General features: G+C 35.4%; 2 protein-coding genes across 6 annotated transcripts in view; one reads left to right on the plus strand and one right to left on the minus strand.

The window, feature by feature from the left end:
- The window catches only part of LOC117996491 (ras-related protein Rab-37-like), a 71,945-nt gene that overhangs the window by 13,949 nt on the left and 41,738 nt on the right, over window positions 1-16,258 (plus strand). The window contains exon 1 of one of the 5 annotated variants that reach the window (XM_034984550.2): window positions 11,752-11,863. The exons of the other annotated variants lie outside the window; for them this stretch is intronic. The gene's annotated coding sequence lies outside the window, so the exon portion shown is untranslated. Of the gene's footprint in view, window positions 1-11,751; window positions 11,864-16,258 lie in introns of those variants that run through there. 5 annotated transcript variants of the gene reach the window in all.
- Window positions 4,863-7,318, minus strand: LOC117996490 (uncharacterized). The gene is made up of 3 exons (XM_034984549.2): window positions 7,014-7,318; window positions 6,045-6,371; window positions 4,863-5,523 (listed from the first exon to the last, which is right to left on the minus strand). The coding sequence occupies exons 1-3, from the start codon at window positions 7,144-7,146 to the stop codon at window positions 5,135-5,137; spliced, it is 849 nt and encodes a 282-aa protein (XP_034840440.1). The 5' UTR covers window positions 7,147-7,318; the 3' UTR covers window positions 4,863-5,134.

Here is a 16,258-nt window from a genome sequence, read left to right on the forward strand (position 1 = left end):
CGGAATATATACCTACTTGTTATAGGTCCGTGACTACTAAACTCGCTTACCTACTTGCTTATAGAATTTAAATTCTGCATACGTACTATATTAATTGAATAGGTAAGTACATACTTAGTTTTCTCGCAAGCCAGTTACGCAATTCGCTTATCTACCTACCTGTATAATTTTATAATTCACTTTATTTATTGAATACCTATTTTCTTTCGTGGAAAAGGAGATTTCCGATTTCGGAAGTCGAAAATGACGAAAGGAGAAGGTTCGACCCCAAAGGTCAGTACAGAAGTGTTAGTATTGGAGACTCAGGTAGGAGCTTATTTTGCAAATATAACGCGTCTTAAAATATGACAAGTGAAGATGAAATTTCCTGTTGAAAGCCGCTAATAAAAAATAAAATCATGCACAGAATACATAGACCTTATTAAGAAGTTGAATATTACTCTATACTAAAATAATCCAGATTATCTCGCGAATTTTCCATCTTTAATTGCATTGAAGATCGGTTTTCGTGGGTTCAATTTGAGTTGACCGTTCAACTCAAATTAAAAGCGTTTGCCATCAACATTGGCTTTAAAGACTCAAGATTTTGTCAAGCTGCGACGTCTTGTAAGTCTAAGGTAAAATTGCCATCTATAAATTTACATACATTTGGTGGAGATATAAAACAACTATCTTTTATGAATGCTTCAGTACTAAAATTCACAAAAATAAAGAACTTAGTAGAAAAAAAAAATTATTAGGCCAGCTTCTAGACGCTGCCGTGACCTCCATAGCAGGGATTGAGCCCTCTGGGGATGGTTATGAGCTTATTTACTCAACATTGGTAGAGAAATACCAAGATGTTCGCACCTTAAGTTAAAACTACCTAGATCAAGTTCTTAACTTTAACTTTAATTTTAAACTCGTTCTTAGATGTTTGGGGAACATTAATCGTAGCGGTTGAAAAGTTGAATATAGAAAATAAAGACTTAATTTATTCACTCACTTGTATAAAAAGTATATGCGCTCTAAAAAGTATCTACTTGGGATAATTTTAATGAGTTATAAAATAATCAGCTAAAGTAAATGATAGAATTCCTGAGAATTCTCATCACACGTCAATTGAAAATAAAAATCTGCGCCAACGCAAACTACCTTCGCCAAAAATATACCCTCTTCATATACTTACATCAAAATCTTTTGATATTTCGGTTGGTGATAAAAATCAGTTATGCCTGCCTTGTAAAAACGTTACGCACAAACACTACTGCTGTCCTAAGTCTAATCAAGGATGCACATCTTGTTTATCCTTTTCTTTTCGAGAAAATCGGCTACGCCAATCGGATAAATCTTATACTTGCGGAGCAAAACACCACAAGCTACTCCATAGAGATAACTAAAACGAGATTTCTGGGCATAAAGGTGATCGCACACTTGCAGACCTTTCTGACACAAAGTAACAGAGTCAAATCGCAATCTCGCTTTACTAGCTTAATAATAATATGCGCACGACCGTTTTGCTCGCAACCGCTTCCATTCGCACTTTAGACTCTAGCAGAATATATCCTCAAATACCTTATAGATAACGCTACATAACCATAACAAAAGATTGTGTTAGACGCAGTCAAGTAACAGTCAAGACGCAGTCAAATCCCGCGATTGTGAACGGGTTCAGAGGTACTTCCAGTAGAATAAAGAGTATAAGTCGATTTATCGATAGATCATATTCGCTCACGGCGTTGATTGTTGACAAAATCACAGTTCACTTACCCACATTATTATCGGATGCTTAACTACTTAGAGAGGGTACCATTCGCAGATAATACCTACCATCTTCCAAGTAAGGTTGATATGATTTGGCGCGCAAATGTTTAGGCAAATCCTGCTATCAGACCGCGTAGCGGCTCCACCTGGTAGGTATGCTTCACGCATTGCAAACTACATTTGGGTACATTATTATTGGTCAAGCTCCGCTAACGCAATCCACTTCTCCTTCACAAACGCAAACGCTGGGTGTTATTACAAATGAACACTTAGACAATTAATGAATTTGTTTGCTAGCATAATGTAATTATATTTAGTTATAGTTTGCTTTTCACTGTGTTCTTTGAATTTTAATTTTGTATCTACCTGTGAGAACCTATTACTAGCTTCTAGTTATTTAATTATAAGATTATAATATGTTAATTTAAGCTGTTGGTTTTCCATATAAAATAAAATAAAATAATTATTTACGCAATTTTGAATTGGAAGAGGTACCTCCCTCTAAGAGTAACTTCCTTGGCAAGGAAGAACAAGGTTGCAAGATACTTATAAAAATACGACAGAACGCAAATTAGAAAATATAATAATTACAATAATATAATTGAGGAATATTTAGTGAAAGATTACTTAAGTCCTGTAACGCAAGATTGCTCTGACGTACAACATGTTATTCCACACCAGGGTGTTCAACGCGACGATAAAGTCTCTACTTGCAGTCAGACTCGTTCTAGATGCATCGTCCGTTGTAAATGACTCAAGCTAAACTCACTATTACATAAAGGTCCTAAATGGTCGGATTTGTTTATCGATTATGCTGCTACTAAATTTTCGCTTGTTTAAAATCGCTATTTGTGCAGACATCAAACCGATTGTAAGGAAGGTGGAATCATTCTATAATATGGTCCCGTATTAGCCTCAAATGAAGGATGAATTTGTGAGGCAAAAAATCGAGACGTTTTAAAACATCTAAAAAGTTGTCAGGCTGAAAACAGGGATTAGAAAGAGGACATTTTCAGTTGCTTAATGATGTATAATAGTACTCCTCACTCTGTTGTAAGCAAATCTCCCTTGGAATCATTTTATAAAAGACAGTTTTGAGACAAGATCCCAGCAGCACCAGACATGGGATACAAAACAATAGACGAAGAAGTAAGAGACAGGGATCTACAAATAAAGGGGAAAAGGGAAGGAGTATAGAGATCTCAAAGGAAGGCGACAGACAGCAGTTGAAAATGAAAATGAAAATGGAAAAATGAGAAATATTTATTTAACAAAACAGTTGTCAATTTTAAACATTTTCTGATGGTACTATTACTTACTATTTCAATCCCACTACGCATACAGTAACGGACGTGAGTGGTTGAGATGTTGATATTCAAGATGATGAATCCGGGACACAATGTCACCAAAACGTAGTTCATATAAAGAAAGTAAATGATTCATGGACTGTTGGAAATCAAAATAGCAGTAATAATGATTTAGGAGCAAATGGTGAACTAGCGTAGATTCTTTGTTGATTGATAGATTATATTTTATACTAAAGTAAATTGGTTTCGAATGTTGGTAAAAAGAATTAAAACCAAAGTTGTTGTATTAAATTTTGCTAGAAATGTATAACAAATACTTATATTTAAAACTTAATTAGTTATCTGCCATGTTATAGGTGTTTAAGTTGAAACGTTAAAAGCTATTGTAATTTTGAATCATTTGACTCGCTCCAGCAATGCACGGGGCTGCAATGGCTTGTATTATAGTATGGTATAATAACATTGTAAATTGAAAAATTAAAAAGAGCAACCGCCGAGTTTCTTGCTGGTTCTTCTCGGTAGGAACGGCATTCCGAACCAGTGGTAAATTAAAACTACCCGACGACTCAAAAGCGCTTGTAAAAAGGTTACTTAAATGAAACATGTTTATTACTATTATTTCAAATAAATAAAAATAAAGAAGGGATGTAGTGTACGCGAACAAGCGCCAGTCTGCCGTAAGCTCAGGCCGGGTGCGGACGTGTCGAGTGATTCGTGTACCCTACATTCACTTGTGAGATTGTAAGTGTGTTTTATTATCAAATAGGACAGTACAGGTCCCTGAAACCAACTGTAAACTTTAAATAATCTAGGTAGGCTTACCTTACCTAGATTATTTTGTAAATGATAATCTTTTTATGCTCGAAACTCCAAACGTAATGACTTGCCGTACCACAAAATTTATCCCAACTATTTACTCAGGATTTCAGCTTTCAAAGGGAAGGGTCTTATTTACTCAATTGAATCCGAGAAAATCAATTTGTAACTCCGTAACAAACCTTGAAATGTAATCGGATGAGATCAGCCTGAGATAGATACGTTTAACTTTAAGGCTTGGACCCACATGAAACGAAGAAAAAAATATTTTATCAAAATTTTATTTCAACACTTTGTCGGCGTAATTAATATTTATACCCATGTCAAATTACATATTTCTAGCACTAATTGTCTCTGAGATTAACCAAGGACGGACGGACGGACAGATGGACATGGCGAAACTATAAGGGTTCCTTACTACGGAACCCTAAAAAGTACATTAGTGTAGGTATAATATCTCGTATGATGGTACGGAAACCTTCGTGTGCGACTCAACTCGTACTTGACCGGTTTTATTTAGTTCCTTACTTTTATTCCTCTGACAAAAAACGAAACCTACTGTTTCAGTTCCTTTTACTAGAACTTCCAGAAGACGCGTTGGGTTCTTGAGTTGCGCGTTATGTGTGTATGCCCTAATGCACCTAGTTACTTATCTAATTACCTAAGTTAGAGTAAGTACTCTGACTTATTACGTACATAATTTGTTTGTACTAGTTAAGAGAATACAAAAACTTTTGATTATATTATTTACTCGACTAGAAATAATACATCATTTCGTAACTTAATAAAAAGCATTTACAGTAAAATTGAGTCGGGTAAAAATAAAATTAAAATAAGTACTATCAACTAAAAAAAGTTTCAAAGAATAAGAAATGAGTTTAAATGAGTATGCCTACTTATCTATGCTACTTATCTATACACATTTTGACTAAAATAAACTTTTATTATCAATTTTTGCTTAGAATTTTTATTTTGTGTGAAATAATGTGCATCAGGTTTGTAATTGAATTGAACTCGTTAAATAGCCGATAATATAATCATTACTACGGATAGGATATAAGAGCTAAGGATTTGTACACAAATCTTTTTCACAAGTGCTATCTTTTTCACAATTTTTCTTGCGGTACCTAGTACCTACTTTTAGAGTATTAGATTAAATTATAGATTAGATTTTTATATTAGAAATTTATATTTAGGAATTGGCATACAAAACACATTAGCATGAATATGGTAAAATAAATGCAAATAATTTTGTGGCACAATTTTATTCAATCACTAACTGACTTTTCTATTTTGACGCTAACTTGTGATTTATTTTGTTGATGTTGCGTTATCGGCCAATTAGTAGTTTGTGGTACCGTTGATGTTTGTGAGGTATTGTTGCTGTTACCCGGAGCTAGCTGTTGTATTTCCAATTCAGATACCAAGTTGAATATTTTGTTCTTCGCTATCGCTTGTAAGTACGGAGAGAAGCTTTTGACTGTATTTGACAGGCTTAGAAAGAATAAATCCATTTGATCATGGGTGACTTCTGATTCTTTAGGTACGTCTTCTGAGTAATTTGTTGTTACATACGAAGAAGGACTTAGTTGCGAGTTTACCCACTTTTGGGAATTCTTCTGTATACTATTTGCTATAATATGTGACGGTGAATGAGCTGAAAAAAAAAAGTAAAACAAATAGCAATAAATAGTTAGGTACTGGAGTATCGAAATTCAAACAGAATATGCATAACATATTCGACTGTAAAATATAATCAGATCTGATATTTTACTGTTTTTAATTCGTGTTTCAGTGTCTCTAGCAAAGGAACTTTATACGTTTGCGGCAAGAGGTTGTTTTCGGGTATGTTTGTTTCCATTTTCTTTAAAACAATAATGAATTGGACTAATTTTGATACTTATTGTGTTTCTTTGCATCAAATAGGTCGTATCATCTCAAAAATATATTTTGATTATTTTTTATTATTGCAAGGCCAGGCTTGCGCTTGGCTAGAAGATACCTATTCGCTGTTGCCTTCAAGGTATTTAGGCTACCATCAATCATAAATAGGTTATAAATCAACGCTGCAGTCGCGTTAATCCAACCAAGATTATTGTCTCAATAAGATATAAACCCCAAAATTAATATGATGTCACATTCATCATTTAATGGTGACCATAGTTTTAAGACACGTACCGAAATTTGCTGGATCCATTGCCACAATATACTGTTCAAGGTTTTCTGGGTGTTCAATTTCTTCTCTTTCATTTTTATAGCATTCAGAACTTCCCTCAAAATCAGAATTAGTAACAATTTCACTGTCACATTCGTTCTGGATCTCATTTTCGTTTTGTGTTGCTTTTTTCTTCTCACCTAAATACTTATTTAGATAAGAGATTTCGTCTTCAAATTTCCATTTCTTTATTCTCGCTGTTGGCTCTTCTGATATTCGCAGTTTTCTTTTGTTTACTGCTCTCCTATATGCATCTCTTAGGCCCTGCCATTTGTGTTTGCAGACGGAGGCTGGAAAGAGTAAATTTTATTTCAGTAAAGTGTACAACTTTTAAAACCAGTTGTTTCCAGTGACTTCATGAGATTAATTTAAATTTTTTGACATTTCAGTGAGAATACTATCAATATCCACGTGTGTCCGTCTTCAGGTTTAAGCCGTGAAAAAATAACAAACAGATAGACTCCTTCGGGGTTTTAATAGTATACGAGATGTAGAACTAAAGGAATTTCGTATTATCTATCTTTTTCATTTTAAACAATGTAAGAAATTTTTGTGTGATGTTAATTTATCTAATATTATAAAATATCAAAATATAGAGGGCGTTCGCAAGCACGGACGTGAATCTTAACCATCAACAACAACACAGTAGGTATAAAGATAGGTAAGCAAAGTCAGCCCACAATGTCCGTTCGTTTGAAAATGATTATCTTCACCAATATGTTCACCAAATAGATAGATTTTTAAAAGCTTCTCGGAAGTCAGTCATCACTCATCACTTTGTACTCAGAGTAAACCCACAACCCACCACATCTGTCTATTTAAAAGCGCTGATCTCAAAAAGTTATGATTGGATTTTATTGAAATTTCCAAATAAGTTGCAAAAACCTACGCTAAACAAACAAAAAGATACCTAGGTAGGTAGTTATACCTACCTGGTTGATTTAAAAGTTGTGAAATTTCATTCCACGCTGCGTCTTTTTTTGTACTATCCATATACTTCGGATGCGATGTGTCGTACAAAAATACATAATGTCGCACTAATCCGATTAACTTTTCTTCATTCATAGTAAAAATGGTTTATTTGTACCTATATATATCACAGGTACTTTTACACACAGTAAATTAATTTTTCTTAATTTAGTTTCAACGAAATAAGGTCACTGTTTTTGTTCTCCGAGAATTTGAAATTGTCGGCTGTCAAGCGACGTGGCAACGCCGCGTCGTGCACGGGACTATTGCCCGGTTACAACGCGTGGCCGTGGCTGGGCCGAATATGCCCGTGTCGAGTGATGGGACTAATCGAAATAAATATTATGGTTACTGGTTGTAGTCGAGTAAATTATGTCAAGAATAAAATTGATTTTGCCAACAGAATTACTTAAATACTAGCTTATGCCCGCAACTTCGTCCGCTTGGACTACATAAATTTTAAACCCCTATTTCACCCCCTTAGGGGTTGAATTTTTAAAAATCCTTTCTTAGTGGATGCCTACGTCATAACAACTATAAGCATGCCAAATTTCATCCCGATCCGTCCAGTAGTTTGAGCTGTGCGTTGATAGATCAGTCAGTCAGTCAGTCAGTCAGTCACCTTTCCTCCGAGTTTCTTGCTGGTTCTTCTCGGTAGGAACGGCATTCCGAACCAGTGGTAAATTAAAACTACCTGACTAAATGAAAATAGAATTGAAATTTAATTAAATTACATAGGTACCTACCTACCTAAGATTACTGATTAATTCCAATCTTTTAAAAATATTTACTTAAAGACCCAGTTTTGCAGTCTTGATTATTTTCTTCCTATACATACAATGAAATGATCTTTACATGAAACTGAGTAGGTAGGTAGATCAGCATTTAAAAAAAGTTGTTCGTTTTACTTATTTATTTTTATAGACAACTCACGCTTGACCTAATAATTGCTATGGAAACAGTTTTGCCCTAGTCAACTTTTTGGTGTTGGTATTGTGAAAGGCCCATTGGCGTCGATTCTGATGTTTTTCTTCAAATAAATTTAGAGTACCTATCTGCATCTTTTAACTTTTAATGTTGTTAAAAGAGGACGGAAATGATTTTTAAATTAAAGTCTCTAAAAATGCTACTCTACTCAAGAGGTTTGACCACGGACTAGAGAAGTAAGATTCCCTTATCTGTGGGTTTGACAGTTTTGAACTAAATTACCTACCTGCTACCTGTTCTTTTCTTATTAAGTAGGTAGGTGCCTACATGGGTAAAGGACAATGACCTAATTCGCCTAAGATGCAAAACACTTTTGACATAATATACCTACAATAATTCTTAGCATAATTTATAAGTACTTACTCTTTATTCCAAGTAATAGAATTTCACGGACACAATATTTTATGACTGTTGGTACCTTAGGCGAACTTTGTATGGGGCCAGAGCAATGTCCTTTAGCTGCCATCAGAATCAGTACCATTGTCCATCTAACAGCTAACTCTATCGAATATGCCCGCCCGTAATTAATGTTGATCGGAAGTTGGAACCGCATGCGCTCACGCTAGACTAGAAGCGACACCATGGAGAACTCTCCAAAATTCAAGCACTACAAAAATGTTTAACATCAAAACAATCGCCGGCCGTCGCGTCGCATCACTATTCATGGACAACGCGGCGATATCAGCTGCGCGGCTGTGCGACGGTTTGGCAACGTCGCGTGCCATGCACGGTGCGTCGCACCTCCGCCTCAAATGCCTGCGCTACCCGTCCGTCGCCGTCGGCACAGTAATATTATTTATAGATTATGTCTACACTAATATTATAAAGAGGAAAACTTTGTTTGTTTGTTTGTTTGTTTGTTTGTTTGTTTGTTTGTACTGAATAGGCTCAAAAACTACTGGACCGATTTTAAAAATTCTTTCACCATTCGAAAGCTACATTATCCACGAGTAACATAGGCTATATTTTATTTTGGAAAAAAATAGGGTTCCGTAAGATATTTGGGTTTTTCGGACACAAGGTGTAAAAAATCAACCAGAAAAGTTACTTATTTTGCGTACGCTGCCTAAACTATAAAAGATAGAACCATAAAATGTTCTAATTAATTGTAGATCTTATAAATATCTACAAAAAAGTCCGCGACACACTATACCCATCTATGTCGAGTGAGGCACAGCAACCATTTTTTTATTTAAAAATCTTGAATTTTTTTTGGACTACATTTAAACGCGTTTATTTTACTCATGCTATTAATCCTTATCAAAATAAATGATTTCATCACTAAGAACAGTTTATGGAGATAATATTTGGTCTTTGAATGATTAAAATTGGACGTTTGGTTTTGAAGTTATGGCGAAATTAAAATATTACGATTTCTGCTGCACGGCCCGTTGTATTATATAAAGAGGTAATGTCGTTAAGTTTGTTTGTAGGGGGTAATCTTTAGAACTACTGAACCGATTTTAAAAATTCTTTCACCAGTAGAAAGCTACATTATTCCTGAGTGACATAGGCTATACGGGATCTTTAAAAACCTAAATCTACGCGGGCGAAGCCGCGGGGATCAGCTATATTACATATTACCGTCATACCGTGTCGTCGTCAATGTGCCGTCGGCACTCGGCAAGTAGCCTCCTAAACTAAATTGACATGTTTAAAAATGCTATCTTTTTCCAAAGGGAACATGATGAAACGAATAGCAATATGAATATAGTATTCCTATCATTATCCTATTCCTACCTATAATTTTAATTTCATTTAGAGCTGCGTTGGCGGCGTTATTATTCTGAGATTTAGAGATCGTATTCGACAGAATTAGTCGTTGCCATCCAATGCCGTTGCTAAGTTTGTAAGGGTTAAAACTTGAGAGAGTAATTAATTAACTTATTAATTAATTATTATCTGTCTACCTACTACTAGGTAGATACAAATAAATTAATTTAACCGTTAAAGATAGGTAGATAGATGGATACGTACTACGTAGGTATTCAATTTTATTTTAACTAATAAAAACATTTATCTATTCCTATGAATTATTATAGCCTACTTAGATAGATACGTAAGTATTCAATTTTTAATTTTTATTATAAAGTAGGTAGGTACCTAGGTATCAGAATTTTCCTTTATATGTATTTTACACAGCCTATTTGTATTTTCTCCTTATGGAAAACGAATTAATCTGAATCAATACAAAATTTCAATTTAACTTTTCGATTAAAATCAGACATCTAATAAAGTCGAGAGGTTTTCGATTGAAGCCTCGGCTGTTATGTTCAGTTGGGTATTTGAATAGAATAGAATAGAATAATGTTTATTCGAGGTATATAGGTGGTACATGGTGTAGGCAATATCGTCCTGTACAGCAGTGCAACACCTCGAACAGGTAGGCCACTCAGCTTGTGTTGAGACGTCGGGCCCCTCAGACACAAACCTCTAGAGCAAATGAACATTTGAAATGAAAAGCCATGAAGGCGCTAAAGCCTTTATGGGTTAAATTTTGACACACTCTCTTGAACATAAGTATAAAGCAGGTCGCTATTGTTATCAAGAAGTTCGGGGTTTAATTTTTTCGAAATATTAAAACCGTAATAAAAACGACTTATGTGGTGTTACGTGGTTTTATATTCGGTCGACTGAGGTTTTGTCTGGTGAGAGGCTTTAAGCGTCTAGGCTCGTTTTCGTTTGGTGCATCTTGGGCTTTTATAGTTTCAGGGGGGCTAGCACGAAAGCTGTGATAGAGGAGATTAGAGATAGAACTAGAGTAACCGACATAGCTGAACGTGTTGCGAAGCTGAAGTGGCAATAGGCGGAGTCAGCCAATGTCAGCAATCGCAACTGATACCTATTTAGGTAGGTACGGCTCTGCATGAAAAATCACATGAAATCAATTAATTAAAACGAGTTAACTATTTTATTCTGAAAACTGTTAAGTTAACTAATTAAAATTTAAATTATCTATTACCTTGACACAATAATTTATATAGGTACTTACCTACTCATCATTTTGTTTCAATTAGACAAACATGTAGAAACCATAATATTTCAATTTGCAGTTCATAACTAGGGTTGGGTAGGGTACATAACCCACCAATAAAAATAGAATTATTAACCATTACCTGACTTGGCGGGCAAAGTAATTTTTTAGGGGGCTTTAGCGACATTTTAGTAAGATTGACATGTTCCAAAAGGAGAAAACTCCCGAAATTAAAGATTATAAAAAAAAAATATCTTCTAATTAATAGATATTTTCAAGTCCTTGACGAACGAGCTTGAAAAACAATTTAAAAAAGTATGGGTCTAATTTAAAAGCACAGATTACGTTCGAAAATTGAGTATGACGTATGACAATAAGGGTTGAACAAAATACAGTTTAAAAAAATTGTTAGTATTAGGGCCGTAAAATAACCGAGAATTAATTTGATAATTTAGCAAGTTTCAAGTAAAACATTATGCCCAATTTATTCCTGGATTAAACGTCACACGACGTTGGTGAAATCGGCACTAAAGTGATAAAACACGGTTAAAAGTTAAAGCATATTTGAAACTGTTTAAAATTACTGTTTTTTTTTAAATAAAAAACATGTTTATAGCAACCCTGCTGACAATCCTAGCAACATAGCTCAATGCCGTTGCCCGAGTGACGGGGCGCGGGGAAGCATCCCTAGATGGGACAGGAGCTAGGATTTACGAACAGTCGCTCGGCGAAAGCTCTGTGTATTCCCGTGGGAGCCGCGAATTTCGCGCGGGAACTTTGCGTGACGATAAAAAGTTGGAGTTCGAAATTTAATTTGTGTGAAGTGAATACTACGTTCAAAATTTTTATGAGGTTTTAATAAAAAAAATTTCTTTGACTCGTTAATGGTTAATTAAAAGGCTTAGTTTTTTTCTATACAAATAAATTGATTTTTTTGGAAAACTATGGGAAACAGTGCATGAAGTAAAAATAACTCCCAAAATAATTTAATGAGGTTATAACATAATTACCTACTACTTAATCGAATTCATTTTTATTTTTGCGTTCTCGTGAAAGTAAAAATATAATAATATTTTTTAACTAGTAAATATTCAAACAAAAAAACGATCTTAGTGATAAAGTTTGAGATTTGGTATTTTTTATGGATATCAAAAAAAAACAAGAAGTAGGTTTAAGGGTGATAAAATAGGGAATGAAAGTTTGTATGGGAAGGTTTTAATTATTGTTATTGTTAACTTGAAGTTTGGAAAATAGAACTCTAGAGGGTAGGAAAATCGGCATTTAAGTAGGTATTCTAAGACTGAGTGTGGCCACACAAGTGAGGCCTTTTTCAGCAGGAAAATTTCTAATCACATAAACCATAAAGTTTACGCGGACGAAATCGCGGGCGGGCAACTGCTACTTAGTTAGGTTATAAAATAAAAACTTTAATTTTTTATTTTTTATTATTTATTTAGGTAGAGGTTCACAGACTTCACGAATGTTTTTAGAATGTTTGTTTTAGAATGTTTTTTTTTATTCATGTAAACTTTTTACAAGTATTTATGAATAGTCAGGTAGTTTTAATTTACCACTGGTTCGGAACACGATAATAGATCCCTAATCTAAAGGCGCTAGCTAGTGAGTAGTGCTACAGAATACGAGCAATCTAAATTAGGTAGGTACGTAGTAGTGGTAGTAGCGATAGGCATTGAGAATCTAAATTATTTTCATTTCGTGAAATGATTATTTTTCTAAACAGTGATTTCACATTCACAGGCGATTTTTCGCGGAAAATGATTTTTAAATTTTTTATCAATTTTACTAGGAACTATGATAAAGATCAATAAATAGCGCTGAAATTTTGCAGATTGGTTTAGGTACAGTTTTTCTCGGAAAGTTTTCGCACTTAAATCATAAGTGATACCATTCGCTTTTCGTGAAACGTAACATTTTTTTCTACATTTTTGATTTTGATTGTTTTCTACATTCATTGAGCTACGTATTTTAACCGACTTCATAAAAAGTTTCAATTGTTACGACGCGTATTTTTTCCTTTCTAACTCACAGCGATGCGAGTGTTATCCCTTGCGTGATTTTTCACAGGTAGCAAGTGTTACATAATATGATAAGCTTTTTACGTGATTTTTCACATGTAGATATTCGTGAAATGAATATGATCTCTAGTAGGTACTTCTAGTACGTAGGTACCCTTACGATGAGAGGTAGGTAGGTAGGTAGGTATGTGTAGTTCTAGTGAATGGAAAGTAATTACAAACTGTCAACGCCAGGGTGAAATTCCGAACTTATTTTGTACTTAGTTCGAGTTATTCAATAAATTTTGTAAGCAATAATTAATTTTACAAAGGCGCCTAAATACATTTTCTTGACGGCTAGGCATTAAATTACCTAATAGGTAGGTATTAGTTACTAGTTAGGTAGGTATTCGACATAGTATGCGATAGGTTGTAATATGGCAAACGGCAAACACCCGCACAGCCTCCGTGCTAACCCGGTGCGGGCTAGCGCGAGTGACGTGGGAGTGTGCGAGGCTCCCCCCCGCCTCATACCCCGATTGTCATCTCGACCTGTCGCGGACTATATTAACTGATAAATATCTATTACCATTTAATTAACATTAGGACAACGAGTTTGTTCGCTTTGTGGGCCGGACGGTGCGGTGTTGTCTAATATGTAAACTGGCTTAATTAGCACGCTTCTGAAACTAGGCACCTAGCTCGCTGCCCACTAATGTAGATCTGTGATAAACATTGTTTGCTATATTATGGACATTGATACATATTGGGTTACTTGATGATGTCCGTGACTTCATCTGCGTGGATTTAGTTATTTTTAGGGTTCTGTACCTCAAAAGGAAAAACGGAACCCTTATAGGATCACTTTGTTATCTGTCTGTCCGTCTGTCTGTCTGTCTGTCTGTCAAGAAACCTACAGGGTACTCCCCGTGGACCTAGAATCATGAAATTTGGCAGGTAAGTACTTCTTATAGCTAATATTTGGGGATAAATCTGAAAACCGTGAATCGGAACCGTGAAATGGTTAGATCACACAAAAAAAAATTGTGGTCATGAACTAATAATTAGTATTCTCAACTTTCGAAGTGAGTGACTATATCAAGTGGGGTATCATATGAAAGGTCTTCACCTGTACATTCTAAAACAGATTTTTTATTTATTATTATGCATCATAGTTTTTGAATTATCGTGCAAAATGTCGAAAAAATACGACTGTAGTACGGAACCCTTATTGAACGAGCCTGACTCGCACTTGTGCGGTTTTTTTAGCTGGAAGAGATTGTTTACCTAGGCAGCAGAGCGAGAGATAAGAACGTTTATTTATTTCACCTGTACCCTGTGCCTATATACCTAAGTAGGGTCTGAATAATAAAATAAATAAAGAAAGGTATAAATGGGTCTTTTCAGAACGTGTCACAGGACTTTCAGGACAGACCAGGTAGGGCGAGCTTTCCAAATTGATTACATTGGGCTCGCTACACTGCACTTTTAACATTTTCCGATACCTACAGTTACCTATAGAACACAGATTGTTTTTTTACGTAGAAAACGAGTCGGTATAATATACTTTCACTGATTCACTGACACGTTTCAGGATTTTAGAGCAGATTAAAATATGAAAACAATTTTTATCCGACTGCGAAGGACAAAAGGAGGGTTATGTATTTGTCCTGTATGTTATGCATAGCTATAATCTGCTCTATCGATTTTCTAAAATTTAAAGATTAGGAGGTCTACCGATCTACAGTACCTACGCGGCAGAAGCCAGAAAGTTATGTACATCGGCCTTTAGAATAGGGCTGCCATACGTCCCGGTACACCGGGACATGTCCCGGTCTGAAGCGTTGTGTCCCGGTGTCCCGCAGTCAGTAAGTTGGATGTCCCGGTTACGAAAAGCTTCGGGACAAGCTCACGAACCGCGGTCGGTGCATGCTTGCAGTTCCCGCGCCTATAGTTAGAATGACATTTTCGGCTTTGTAGAGCGTTTGTCTCCGTCACTCATACCTATATGACGTTTTGTCGGTCTCAACGACAGAGACAATGCTCTACAAATCTGCTATCTCCTTCTTTAAGGTCGATGTACATTACATTGTAATCCAAAACCTGGCGGCGTAGATAGGTAAAGCTGCGAACAAAACAGTTTTGTAAATAAAAACCTTTTGCCCTGTGAGTAGGTAGGCTAGGTAGGTAGAAATACTTTATTTTAGGAATTTTACACTAGATTACGTTTCATGTAGGTAAATATTTACACTCCAGTAATTTTTTCAACTCAAAGAACATTTCGATATTATTTTTACCTCTGATATACGAGTAGGTAGGTATGTAAAACATCTGGCATCGCATATTATTACAGAGGCATGAATAAAATTGTGATAATTAAGCCATTATACTGGAAAAATAAACTCAACCTTTTTCTGCAAGACCTTTTTTCGACTTGATCAGATAATTCTTTACACCTGCTACTCTATACAAACGTATCAAGTAGGTACTTATCTACGTTGATTGTTCTAGTTCTTACCGCCGTACTCAGAGTCGATAATCATTACTTAAGATTGAGTCAAAACGAGACAGATTTATGTGAGAGATATAGGTACCTATAGTTTTGTCTCGTTTTAACTAAACTTAAGTAACGATTAAGTGACTCTGAGTAAGTACGGCGGTAAGTTTGGAACTTGTAACCTTTTTCATGTCACCATTTACAAAATGTATTTTTCTTTATAGCCGTATTCCTCATTGCTGAGGGTCGTGACTTTCCTTTCTAATCACATAATTGCAGGACTTAGGAGTTCTGTTGGGAAAATAATATGGTGGATTCCCAGATCCTTCTGCATACAACAATACAACTAAGTGAACGAGATTTCGATCCTTAGGTTTTACAGTTATTATCAGACGGTACCCGTAAGTGACAATAACCCGAGGTACGGAGGAATGGAAAGGCCAAATTTGGACCCACAAAGTCGGTCACCCATCCAGTAACCGGCTTGGGTCAACGTTGCTTAACAATAACAATCGATTGATAATATTATCGTTGTCACAACTATAGGCCACACGTCCGCGTCCCTCGTTCGTCCCGTTACAAAGTGTACGTTAACATTAACATAAGGTTATTCGAGGAAATATGAAGGTAGGTAGGTACCTAAGTATAGATTAATTCAGTGATTTTGAAGTAAAAAATATGCCAACAATGCGAACGACGTAATTTTATCTCTGTTCTGTGGCCCTACCGCGGTTG

Source organism: Maniola hyperantus, chromosome 3 (genome assembly GCF_902806685.2).
Source record: "Maniola hyperantus chromosome 3, iAphHyp1.2, whole genome shotgun sequence".
In the NCBI taxonomy this organism is placed as follows: domain Eukaryota; kingdom Metazoa; phylum Arthropoda; class Insecta; order Lepidoptera; family Nymphalidae; genus Maniola; species Maniola hyperantus.

Bases quoted from the DNA above. Each gene is read 5' to 3' on its own strand.
- LOC117996490 (XM_034984549.2), bottom strand. From the start codon at position 7,146: ATGAATGAAGAAAAGTTAATCGGATTAGTGCGACATTATGTATTTTTG. The intron at 6,372-7,013 runs GTAGGTATAACT...TACTCTTTCCAG, and splicing joins ACAACTTTTAAATCAACCAG to CCTCCGTCTGCAAACACAAA. The intron at 5,524-6,044 runs GTACGTGTCTTA...TTTTTTTTTCAG, and splicing joins AATGGATCCAGCAAATTTCG to CTCATTCACCGTCACATATT.